Source organism: Cetorhinus maximus, chromosome 10 (genome assembly GCF_964194155.1).
Source record: "Cetorhinus maximus chromosome 10, sCetMax3.hap1.1, whole genome shotgun sequence".
Classification (NCBI taxonomy): domain Eukaryota; kingdom Metazoa; phylum Chordata; class Chondrichthyes; order Lamniformes; family Cetorhinidae; genus Cetorhinus; species Cetorhinus maximus.
In genome coordinates this window covers 24,415,737-24,428,401 of record NC_135888.1, presented here as the reverse complement: position 1 = coordinate 24,428,401, position 12,665 = coordinate 24,415,737, and the positions used below count along the sequence as shown (strand labels likewise).

The 12,665-nt window shown below is 44.6% G+C and overlaps 1 protein-coding gene across 2 annotated transcripts in view; it reads right to left on the bottom strand.

Moving 5' to 3' along the window:
- adamts13 (ADAM metallopeptidase with thrombospondin type 1 motif, 13) overlaps positions 1 to 8,839 on the bottom strand; it is a 75,108-nt gene extending 66,269 nt beyond the window's left edge. For both annotated transcript variants that reach the window (XM_078550224.1, XM_078550225.1), the window contains exons 1-2: positions 8,691 to 8,839; positions 8,372 to 8,438 (exon numbers count right to left, since the gene is read on the bottom strand). In XM_078550224.1, coding sequence (XP_078406350.1) covers positions 8,372 to 8,438; positions 8,691 to 8,762 — 139 coding nt within the window. In that variant the 5' untranslated portion in view covers positions 8,763 to 8,839. The remainder of the gene's footprint in view (positions 1 to 8,371; positions 8,439 to 8,690) is intronic.
- Positions 8,840 to 12,665: the final 3,826 nt, after the last annotated feature.

Sequence of the window (12,665 nt, the reverse complement as noted above, 5' to 3'; positions counted from 1 at the left end):
CTTATTTCCTCATTACAAGATGCCCTCCCACCTATCTTTGTATCAGCAAATTTGGATTCATTACCCTCTGCCCCCTCCTCCATCTATTAATACAGATAGTAAATAATTGAGGCCCTAGGACTGATCCTCACGGCACTCCATTAGTTATGTCTTTCCAACCTGAAAAAGACCTATTAATCCTGACTCTCTGTCTTCTGCATGTTAACCAATCCTCAATCCATGCTAATATATTACCCCCAATACTGTGAGCTCCTATCTTGTGCAATAACCTTTTACCTTATCGAATGCCTTCTGGAAATCCAAATACACTGCATCTACCGGCTCCCCTTTATCAACTCTGCTTGTTATATCCTCAAAGAACTTTAGCAAATTTGTCAAACATGATTTCCCTTTCACAAAACCATGCTGACTGTTTGATTGAGTTAAGCTTTTCTAAATGTCCTGCTATTTCTTCCTTAGCAATGGATTCTAGCATCTTCCCAATGACAGATGTTAGGCTGACTGGCCTATAGTTTCCTGCTTTTTGTCTCCCTCCCTTCTTGAACAGGGGTGTCACATTAGCGGTTTTCCAAACCGCTGGGACCCTCCCGGAATCCAGTGAGTTCTGGAATATTTCGACCAATGCCTCCACTATCTCTGCAGCCACTTCCTTTAAAACCCATGGATGCAGACCATCAGGTTTTGGCGACTTGTCTGCATTTAGTCCCATTAGTTTGTCAAATACTTTGTCTCTCGTGATCAAGACTGTTACAAGATCTTTCCTCCCATCAGCTCCTTGCTTATCTGATATCTTTGGGATGTTTGTAGTGTCTTCCACCGTGAAGACCGATGCAAAATATTGGTTTAAATTATCTGCCATTTCCCTGTTCCCCGTTATTACAAAGAACAAAGAACATAGAAAAGTACAGCACAGGAACAGGCCCTTCGGCCCTCCAAGCCTGCGCCAATCATATTGCCTGTCAAACTAAAACATTTTGCACTTCCGGGTTCCGTATCCCTCTATTTCCATCCTATTCATGTATTTGTCAAGCTGCCTCTTAAACACCACTATCGTACCTGCTTCCACCACCTCCTCTGGCAGTGAATTCCAGACACTCACTACCCTCTGCGTAAAAAACTTGCCCCGCACATCTCCTCTATAGTCTTCTCCTCTTACCTTAAATCTATGTCCCCTAGTAATTGACTCTTCCACCCTGGGAAAAAGCTTCTGACTATCTACTCTGTCCATGCCACTCATAATTTTGTAAACTTCTTTCAAGTCGCCCCTCAATCTCCGTCACTCTAGTGAAAACAATCCGAGTTTCTCCAACCTCTCCTCATAGCTAATAACCTCCAGACCAGGCAGCATCCTGGTAAACCTCCTCCTCACACTCTCCAATGCCTCCATATCCTTCTGGTAATGTGATGACCAGAATTGCACGCAATATTCCAAGTGTGGCCTAACCAAGGTTCTATACAGCTGCAGCATGACTTCCCAGCTTTTATATTCAATACCCCTGCCAATGAAGGCAAGCATGCCATATGCCTTCCTGACTACCTTATCCACCTGCGTTGCCACTTTCAGTGACCTGTGGACCTGTACACCCAGATCCCTCTGCCCATTGATGCACTTAAGGGTTCTGCCATTTACCGTACAATTCCTACCTGTATTAGATCTTCCAAAATGCATTACCTCGCATTTGTCCGGATTAAACTCCATCTGCCATTTCTCCGCCCAAGTCTCCAACCGATCTATATCCCATTGTATCCTTTGACAATCCTCTTCACTATCTGCAACTCCTCCAACCTTGGTGTCGTCTGCAAATTTACTAATTAGCCCAGTTATGTTTTCCTCCAAATCATTTACGTATACTACAAACAGCTAAGGTCCCAGCACTGATCGCTGCGGAACTCCACCAGTCACAGCTCTCCATTCAGAAAAGCACCCTTCCACTGCTACCCTCTGTCTTCTATGACCAAGCTAATTCTGTATCCATCTTGCCAACTCACCTCTGATCCCGTGCGACTTTACCTTCTGTACCAGTCTGCCATGAGGGACCTTGTCAAAGGCCTTACTGAAATCCAAATATATAACACCCACTGCCCTTCCATCGTTGATCATCTTTGTCACTTCCTCAAAAAACTCGATCAAGTTAGTGAGACACGACCTCCCTTTCACAAAACCATGCTGCCTCTCACTAATACACCCATTTGCTTCCAAATGGTAGTAAATTCTGTCACGAAGAATCTTCTCCAATAATTTCCCTACCACTGACGTAAGGCTCACCGGCCTGTAACTTCCTGGATTATCCCTGCTACCCTTCTTAAACAGCTGCATCCTTCAAAGGTCCCCACACTCACCTTGGCCACTCTCTCTCTTTTTATATACCCGTAGAAGCTCTTGTTGTTTGTTTTTATATTTCTTGCCAATTTACTTTCATAATCAATTTTCTCCCTCTTTATTAGCTTTTTAGTCATCCACTGCTGGTTCCAAAAAATTCCTAATCCTCTGGCCTACCACTAGTTTTCACCGCTTTGTTTGCCTTAGTTTTTGATTGGATACTCTCTTTGACCACCTTTGTTAACCACGGGTGGTATATCCTTCTCATCGAGTCCTTCTTTTTGACCAGGATACATTTTTGCTGAGCTTTATAAAATATGTGCTTAAATGTCTGCCACTGCTCATCCACTGACCTTCCCCTTGGTCTATTTTCCCAGCACGCTTTAGACAACTCTTTCTTCATACCTCTGTAATTGCCCTTATCAGCAGTCTACTCTCGAACATCAGCAAAGTAATTGAAGGAGTTGTTGACAGCGCTGTCAAGCGGCACTTACTCAGCAATAACCTGCTCACTGATGCTCATTTTGGGTTCCAGCAGGGTCACTCAGCTCCTGATCTCAATACAGCCCCGGTCCAAACATGGACAAAAGAGCTTATCTCAAAAGGTGAGGTGAGAGTGACTGCCTTTGATATCAAGGCATCATTTGACCCAGTGTGGCATTAACGAGCCCTAACAAAAGTAAATGGGAATCGGGGGAAATCTCTCCGCTGGTTGGAGTCATACCTAGCACAAAGGAAGATGGTTGTGGGTGTTGGAGGCCAATCATCTGAGCCCCAGAACATCACTGCAGGAGTTTCTCAGGGTAGTGTCCTAGGCCCAACAACCCAACCTTCCTTCCGTCGTAAGGTCAGAAGTGGGGATGTTCACTGATGATTGCACAATGTTCAGCACCATTTTCAAAAAAAGCAAGCTCCCATAAACAGCTGTACGATAATGACCAGAAAATCTGTTTCAGTGATGTTGCTGAGGGATAAATATCGACCAAGAATATATGGGAAAACTCCCCTGCTCTTCAAAATAGTGCCCTCGGATTTTTATCACCCAGGAGACAGAGCAAATTGGACCTCGGTTTAATGTCGCAATTGAAGGACAGCACCTCTGACAGTGCACCCCCCTCACTAAATGACCCTCTGACTGTCCAATGCTTTCTCATTACTGACCCTAAAACAATGCAGCGCTCCCTCAGTACTGACCAACCAACGGTGCAGCACTCTCTCACTACTGACCCTTCGACAGTGCAGCACTCCCTCTGTACTGACCCTCCAACAGTGCAGCGCTTCCTCAGTGCTGACCCTCCGAACGTGCGGCACTCCCTCAGTACTGATCATCTGACAGTACAGTTGTCCCTCAGTACTGATCCTCCAACAGTGCAGCGCTCCCTCCGTACTGACCCTCTAACGGTGCAGTGCTCCCTCAGTACTGACCCTCTGATGGTGCAGCACTCCCTCAGTACTGACCATCTGAGAGTGAAGCACTGCCTCGGTACTGACCCTCCGACAGTGCAGCGCCCCCCAGGTATTTGGCCCTCTGACGGTGCAGCACTCCCTCAGTACTGACCATCATCCCCTCTATTTAAAGGGCTTTAAACTAAATAGAGAGGTGGGGGGGGTCTTGAAAGGGGTATGTGGGCTTACGAATCAAAAGAATATGGCAGCCTTGCAGGGCAGCTGGGTAATGATACCCAAAGTGTGAAAGAAAGGAGAGTGTACAAACATAAAAAAACAGCAGCAAATAGGGTTGAAGGGGGAAAAAATGGTAAAAAGGCACAATTAATGGCTCTTTACTTAAATGTACATAGTATTCGGAACAAGATAAATGAATTCACGGCACAAATAGAGGTTAATGGGTATGATCTTGTAGCCATTACGGAGACGTGGTTACAAGGAGATCAAAGTTGCAAACTAAATATTCAGGGGTATGTGACTTTTCGAAAGGTCAGGCAGGAAGTAAAGGGTGGTAGGGTAGCTTTTTTAGTATGAGATGGAATAATTATGTTCGCAAGAAAGGATCTTGGATCGGAAGATGTAGAATCCATATGGGTGGAGGTAAGAAATAACAAGGGAAAGAAGACACTGGTGGGAGGAGTCTATAGGCCCCCTAACAGTAGCTATTCTGCAGGACAGAGAATAATCAGGAGATAATGAGGACATGTTAAAAAAGGCAGTACATTAACTATGGGTAACTTTTTAATCATGGGTGACTTTAATCTTCATGTAGATTGGGAAAATCAAATTGGCAGAGGTATCCATGAGCAATTATTCATAGACTGTATTCAGGACAGTTTCTTCGAACAATACGTTGCGAATCCAACCAGGGATCAGGCTATTTTGGATCTGGTAATGTGTAATGAGGCAGTTTTAATAAATGATCTCAGAGTAAAAGATCCCCTAGGATACAGTGACCATAATATGGTAGAATTTAGCATTCAGTTTGAGAGTGAGAAATTTGGGTTGGAAACAACTGTGCTAAGCTTAAATAAGGGTAATTACAAAGGAATGAGGGCAGAGTTGGCTGGAGCAGACTGGGAAAGGTGTTTAGCAGAAAAAAAAGTTGTTGAACAATGGCAAACATTTAAGAAATGACTCACAACAAAGATATATCCTAGTGAGGAAGAAGGATTGTAGGAAGGGGAGAAACCAACCATGGTTCACCAAGGAAGTTAAGGACAGTATCAAATTAAAAGAAAAGATATACAACGTGGCAAAGATTGGTGGTAAGCCAAAGGATTGGGAAAGTTTTAAAAACTAACAAAAGATGATCAAAAAGATAATAAAGAGGGAGAAAATAAACTTTGAGGGTAAACTAGCAAGTAATATAAAAACGGACAGATAGAGCTTCTTTAAATAAATGAAAAGGAAGAAAGAGACCAAAGTGAAGATAGGCCCCTTAGAGAATGAAGCTGGAGAAATAATAATGGGCAACGAGGAAATGGCAGAAGAGTTGAATAAGTACTTTGCTTCAGTCTTCGCGGTAGAAGACACTAATAGCATTCCAAAAATACTAAATAATCTAGGAGCAAAAGAGGGGGAGGAAATAAATACAAAAACTATCACTAGAGAAGAAGTACTAGGGAAACGAATGGGGCTAAAGGCTGATAAGTCCCCTGGGCCTGATGGGTTGCATCTGAGGATATTAAAGGAAGTAGCTACAGAGATAGTGGATGCACTGGTAGTAATCTTCCAAGAATCATTAGATTCTGGAAAAGTCTCAGAGGATTGGAGAACTGCCAATGTAACACCCTTATTCAAAAAGGGAGGGAAACAAAAAACAGGTAACTACAGGCCAGTTATCTTAACATGTCATTGGGAAAATGTTAGAGTCTATTATAAAGGATGTGATAGCACAGCATTTAGAAATACATAATCTAATCAAGCAGAGTCAGCATGGCTTCATGAACGGGAAATCATGCCTAACAAATTTATTAGAATTCTTTGAGGAGGTAACTAGCAGGATAGACAAAGGGGAACCAGTAGACGTAATATATTTGGATTTCCAAAAGGCATTCGACAAGGTACCACATGTAAAGCTACTTAATAAGATAAGACCCCATGGTGTTGGGGGTAGTATATTAGCATGGATAGAGGATTGGCCAACGAATAGAAGACAGAGAGTTGGGATAAGGGGGGCAGTTTTGGGATGGCAACCTATAACTAGTGGAGTGCCACAGGGATCAGTGCTGAGGCCTCAATTATTTACAATATATAATAATGACTTGGATGAGGGAAGTGAATACTATCGCCAAATTTGCGGATGATACAAAAATAGGTGGGAAGGCAAGTGGTGAGGGTGACACAAGGAGTCTACAGAGGGATATAAATAGGTTAAGTGAGTGGGCAAAAAAGTGACATTGGGAATATAATGGGGGAAAATGTGAGGTTATGCACTTTGGCAGGAAGAATAGAGGAGCTGAATATTATTTAATTGGAGAAAGACTGCAGAAAGCTGCAGCGCATAGGGATTTGGGAGTCATTGTGCATGAATCCCAAAAAGCTAACACACATGTTCACCAGGAAAGGCAAATGGAATGTTGGCCTTTATTTCAAAGGGAATCAAGTATAAAAATTGGGAAGTCTTGCTAAAACTATACAAGGCACTAGTTCAATCACACCTAGAATACTGTGAACAGATTTGGACCCCTTGTCTAAGGAAAGATACACTGGCATTTGAGGCCAGTAGAATGTTCACTAGCTTGATTCTGGGTATGGAGGGAATTTCTTATAAGGAGAGGTTGAGCAGGTTGGGCCTGTACTCATTGGAGTTTAGGAGAATGAGAGGCGACCTTATTGAAACATATAAGATTCTTAGGGAGCTTGACAGGGTAGATGCTGAGAGGTTGTTTCCCTTTGTGGGAGAGTCTAGGACCAGACGACATAATCTCAGAGAAAGGTGTCACCCATTTAAGACAGAGAAGAGGAGGAATTTCTTCACCCAGAGGGTAGTGAACCTGTGGAATTCTTTACCACAGAGGGCTGTAGAGGCTGGGTAGTTAAGTATATTCAAGGCAAGGATAGACAGATTTTTAAATATTCAGGGGATCAAGGGTTCTGGGGAAAAGGCAGGAAAGTGGAGATGAGGATTATCAGATCAGCCATGATCTCATTGAATAGAGGAGCAGACTCAATGGGCCGAATAACCTACTTTTGCCGCTATGTCTTATGGTCTTATGGTTTTATCTGACAGTGCAGCACTTCCTCAGTACTGACCCTCCAACAGTGCAGCACCCCCCCAGTACTGACCCTCCGACAGTGCAGCATTCCCTCAATACTGACCCTCTGATGGTGCAGTGCTCCCTCAGTACTGACCCTCTGACGGTGCAGTGCTCCCTCAGTACTGACCCTCTGATGGTGCAGTGCTCCCTCAGTACTGACCCTCTGATGGTGCAGTGCTCCTTCAGTACTGATCCTCTGATGGTGCTGTGCTCCCTCAGTACTGACCCTCTGACAGTGCAGCGCTCCCTCAGTACTGACCCTCTGATGGTGCAGTGCTCCCTCAGTACTGACACTCCGATGGTACAGTGCTCCCTCAGTACTGACCCTCCAACGATGCATCACTTCCTTAGTATTGACCCACTGACAGGGCAGCACTCCCTCAGTATTGACCCTCCGACAGTGCAGCACTCCCTCAGTACTGACCCTCCGACAGTGCAGCATTCCCTCAATACTGACCCTCTGATGGTACAATGTTCCCTCAGTACTGACCCTCTGATGGTGCAGTGCTCCCTCAGCACTGACCCTCTGATGGTGCAGCACTCCCTCAGTACTGACCCTCTGATGGTGCAGTGCTCCCTCAGTACTGATCCTCTGATGGTGCAGTGCTCCCTCAGTACTGACCCTCTGATGGTGCAGCACTCCCTCAGTACTGACCCTCCGACAGTGCAGCATTCCCTCAGTACTGACCCTCTGATGGTGCAGCACTCCCTCAGTACTGACCCTCTGATGGTGCTGTGCTCCCTCAGTACTGACCCTCCCACAGTGCAGCATTCCCTCAGTACTGACCCTCTGATGGTGCAGTGCTCCCTCAGTGCCGCAGTAAGAGTGTCAGCCTTGATTATGTCAAATATATGGAGTGGGGCTTGAAGGCTCAACTTCCACACACAGAGATGAGAAAGAGATATTCAGTGAGCTGCAACTAACACCTTGCCACTGGTTTGATTGTAGGTCTATGCTGACCTAATCCCATCCAGTGAGCACAGTTGCCATCAGTGATCCTGGATTAGACAGTAGGGAAAAGAAATCAACCAAATGAACCTCCTAACCATTCGCCCCCAACCCTTGATGTCAACTGAGAATGACATTCGGTGCAGCTGTGCTGCCTCCACAGTTGAACTTCCACTATCTAGACTTCTGCAGAAAGAATGGTGAGTTGTTCCTTCCTTCATTACTTGTCTGGTTCTTGCTTTCCCTGCAGATGCTGCCCCTTTAATAGACCAGCTCAGCTCCTTATTTACAGTAATGAAGCAATCCTGCTTTAGTGTAATATTAACCAATTTAACATCTGTAAACATGAGGGGCTCTGCTTAGGGGGCGAAGAGCAAGTGAGTACAGTCATACCTCCGATCCTCGAGGAGTCATCGAAATAAGACAGGTCGTCGGCACCTTTGACAAATCCTGGAAATGCCTGAGGGACAAGTGGATGAGAACGGTTAGACTAGGAACAAATTTCTTACAGACTTCATATAAAACAAACTGCCTATAGGTCTTCAATCAAAATAGGGAAACTGTTGGTGTTCAGACAAAATCTAATCCAATCCTCCCCCACCAGCACCCTGTACCTACCAACTCCACCACTGACCCTAACATCAGTTTGGTTTTGTTCCGAACAGGATTAATTGGTGGAAATTGGGTTTTGTTAATGGAGAGATGAGCTTACCTGCTTCAGGAACAGTCCAATACACCAGAACTGGAGGCTCAGGATCGTGAGGCGCAGTGAGAGACTCGACATTGTGTCGACCTCAGGCAGTCGGGATGATTACATGGAGGGAGAGTGACACTATGAGGAAAGCAAGGGCTGTGTTGTTCTGTTTGGAATGTCACTCACCAAGCCTCAACTCAGCAATAGTTCCGTTTGCGTAACTTCTTTTTTGGCACGTTCTTCCTTGGCCATTACACAACTCCACAGATAGCTGATCATGTAAGCAGCAGTCACTGTCCCCAGGACAAGTCAGGGTTTTCATTGTCTCCCACATACAAACACAGACACACGCAGACACACACACACACGCACACACACACAGCACGGGAACAAAACGTAAACAAAGAAAAAATATAACATATAAAATATTAAAACTTACATTATAATTGTCAAAATGGATTTGAATAAATAGTTGAAGGGGAAAAGAATTGCAGGTCTATGGGGAATGAGTGAAGGAGAGTGGGACTAATTACGTAGCTCTTTCAAAGGGCTGGCATAGGCATGATGGATTGAATGGCCTCTTTCTGTGCTGAACGATTCCACGATATAGAACCTTGGTGGCGCCACACTTGGTATACTGTGCAGGGTTTCGATTCCCACGGGCAGGGTTTTGACTTTGCGGGGCGGGCGGGAGCGGCCGTGAAGCCGGCCGTTGTCCGCGATTGGGGCCGGACCGCGATTTGGCGCTGGTGGGCCGATGAAGGCCCGCCCAGCATGAAGTGCGTGCTTCAGCGCTCAGCACTGCCTGTGTGTGTGGCGGGGGGGAGGAGGGCGAGAGCACAGATTCATGCACGCGTGTGGGTGTGCGCTGGAAAAGCTCCCTGAGACACAGGGAGATGATGATATGAAAAATTAAAAATAAAGATTTTTAAAATGTTATCAGATAGGTCCCCTCATGTGACTCTGTCTTATCAATGAAATGTTAAAATTTTAATTTTATTTGTATTTTCTTGTATTGGTTGGATGGGCAGCGCAAAATTTCTTTCAATTATAATTTTAATGGCCTTAATAGGACTTTTAATTGTCAGCGGGCAGGTTGCCGACTCCCGCATGCACCTGACAACCAAAATATCGCGCAAGTGCACAATGACGTCAGGATACCCACCCGACATCATTTAACACTCATTTGGGTCGGGCGCTTGCCTGCCCAACGAGCATTATATTCTGGCCCATATTGTGAAGAAGCAAAATAAAAATATAGAGACATTGGAGAAGGTGCGAAGAAGATTTACAAGGATGGTATCAGAACTGTCAAGGAAGGCAGAACAGGCCGGGGTACTTTTCTCTCGAAAAGAGAAGGCTGAGGGGTGGCCTGATAGAGGTTTTCAAAATTATGAAGGGATTTGATATGGTAGACGTTGGGAAGAGGTCAGAACTAGAGGTCATAAATACAGGACAAAAGCAAAACATTGCGGATGCTGGAAATCTGAACTAAAAACAGAAAAGGCTGGAAATACTCAGCAGGTCTGGCAGCATCTGTGGAGAGGGAAACAGAGTTAACGTTTCAGGTCTGTGACTTTTCATCAGAACTGTAAATATCAGGTAGTCAATAATAGATTGAATAAGGAATATTTACTCAGAGAGTGAAGAGAATGTGGAGCTCAATATCATAGGGAGTAGTTGAGGTGAGTATTACGGATGCATTTAAAGGAAAGCTAGATAAATACATGAGGGTGAAAGGAGTCGAAGGATAGGATGAAATGAAGTAAGGATGGGAGGAGGCTCTCATGGAGCAAATGTTGGCATGGACCAGATGGGCTGAATGGCCTGTTTCTGTGTAATTCTATGTTAAATAAGTTTACACATTACATTTTCTCCAAACAAATTTCTCACCTCTTGTGGTGGCTTTCACTGGGATCCAGTTCCACAAGCGATGCGTTACCCGTGTGCCATTCTTCATGTGTAAGTCCAGACAACAGCCACAGCTTTTATTTATATAGTACCTCTAACATAACAAAACATCCCGAAAAGCTTGACAAGAACATTATCAAATAAAATTCTACACCGAGGAGATTTTAGGAGAGGTGACCAAAACCTTGGTCAGAGAGGTAGGTTTTAAGGAGTGTCCTAAAGGAGGAAAGGGAGGTAGAGAGGAGGAGAGATTTAGTGTGGGAATCCCAGGGCTTAGACCTTGGCAGCTGAAAGCATGGCCTCCAATGGTAGAGCAATAGAAAGTGAGGATGCTCAAGAGGCCTGAATTAGATGAGAACAGAGATCTCAGAGGGTTGTAAGGCTGGAGGAAGTTAAAATGATGGAGACGGCCAAGGCCAAGGAGAGGAATTTGAGAATTTAAAAATTTGACAGGCTATTCAACTGTGCATAAAATGTATTGCTGCTGATCCCGGTCCCAGTCAATATTCACACATACAGCACGAGCCAGTGGAGAGCCATCAGGAGCAGGAACCCTGGCTGATTTTATTCCTTCTGTAACCCAGGGGGCTGAGATCGATCACGGTGCTCGCAAGACATCAGTCTTGGAGAGCTACCAGGGCTGGAACCTGCAGGTCAGTGTGGCTCAGTACGGCACTGGGAAATATAATTCCCGCCTCATCAGGATAACTCTGCACTTTAACAAAAACAGAATTACCTGGAAAAACTCAGCAGGTCTGGCAGCATCAGTGGAGAAGAAAAGAGTCGACGTTTCGGGTCCACACGACCCTTCAACAGAACAGTTCTGTTGAAGGGTCATGAAGACCCGAAACATTAACTGATTTCTTCTCCACCGATGCTGCCAGACCTGCTGAGTTTTTCCAGGTAATTCTGTTTTTGTTTTGCATTTCCAGCATCTGCAGTAGTTTTTTGTTTTTAACTCTGCACTTTTCCTTTCTTAAATTTACCAAATAATCCACAGCCAGTCCCCCAAGCCTACTGGTTAACCCCTTTTCACTTCTGGGGCGTCCCCTGAAACATAATCACCGAACATTATCGAAAATGTTCACTATCAATTTTTCGTAAATACGTTGTAAGCTTATCTTGTTTTTTTTTTCCCCTTCTTTGGTGCCGACGGAATTTACTCTGGCTAAATAAATAAAACTAACATACACTGTGTCCCCATCCCACTTCCTGATCAATGAGTGACAAGAAATTTTTTAACCTGTGCTTTTGGGAAACATAATCATCAATTTACAAATGATCACAGAATGCCAAAGCGCAGCTGTCAGCCCATTGTGTCTGCATGTGCCGGCTCTTTGAAGGATCTGCCCAGTTAGACCCACTCCCCGCTGCTCCTTCCCCACAGCCCTGCAAACTTCTCCTTTTCAAGTAGTTATCCGATTCCCTTTGCAAAGCTAATATTGAATCTGCTTCCACTGCCCTCTCAGGCAGCACATTGTGCATTCGCGACGGGCTGAATGGCCTCCTTCCGTGCTGTAATGATTCTGCGATTCCAGGTCATAGCTCTGCATAAAATAAATTCTCCTCATCTCCTTTTCTGGTTCTTTTGTCGATTATTTTAAATCTGTGTTAAATCTCTGGTTACCAACTCTCCCGCCAGTGAAAATGGTTTCTCCTTGTTTGCTCCCTCAAAACCCTGCATGACTTTGTATACCTCTATTAAATCTCCTTTAAATTCTCCGCTCTGAGAACAATCCCAGCTTCTCCACGTTAACTGAAGTCCCTCATCCCTGGAACATTCTAGAAAATCTCCTCCGCACCCTCACCAAGGCCTTGACATCCTTCCTAAAGTGCAGTCTCCAGAATTGGACACAGTACTCGAGGTGAAGTATAACCAGTAATTTATAAAAGTTTGTGATTGCTGCCTTACTTTTCTATTCTCTGATTCTATTTATAAAGCAAAGGATCCAGTGTGCTCTATTTAACAGGGTTTTCAATTGATTCTGCCCCATTCAAAGAGTCGTGCACATACAGCCCCAGGTCTCTCTGGATCACCATTAAAATTGTATCATTTCGTTTGTATTAATCTCCTCAAAATGC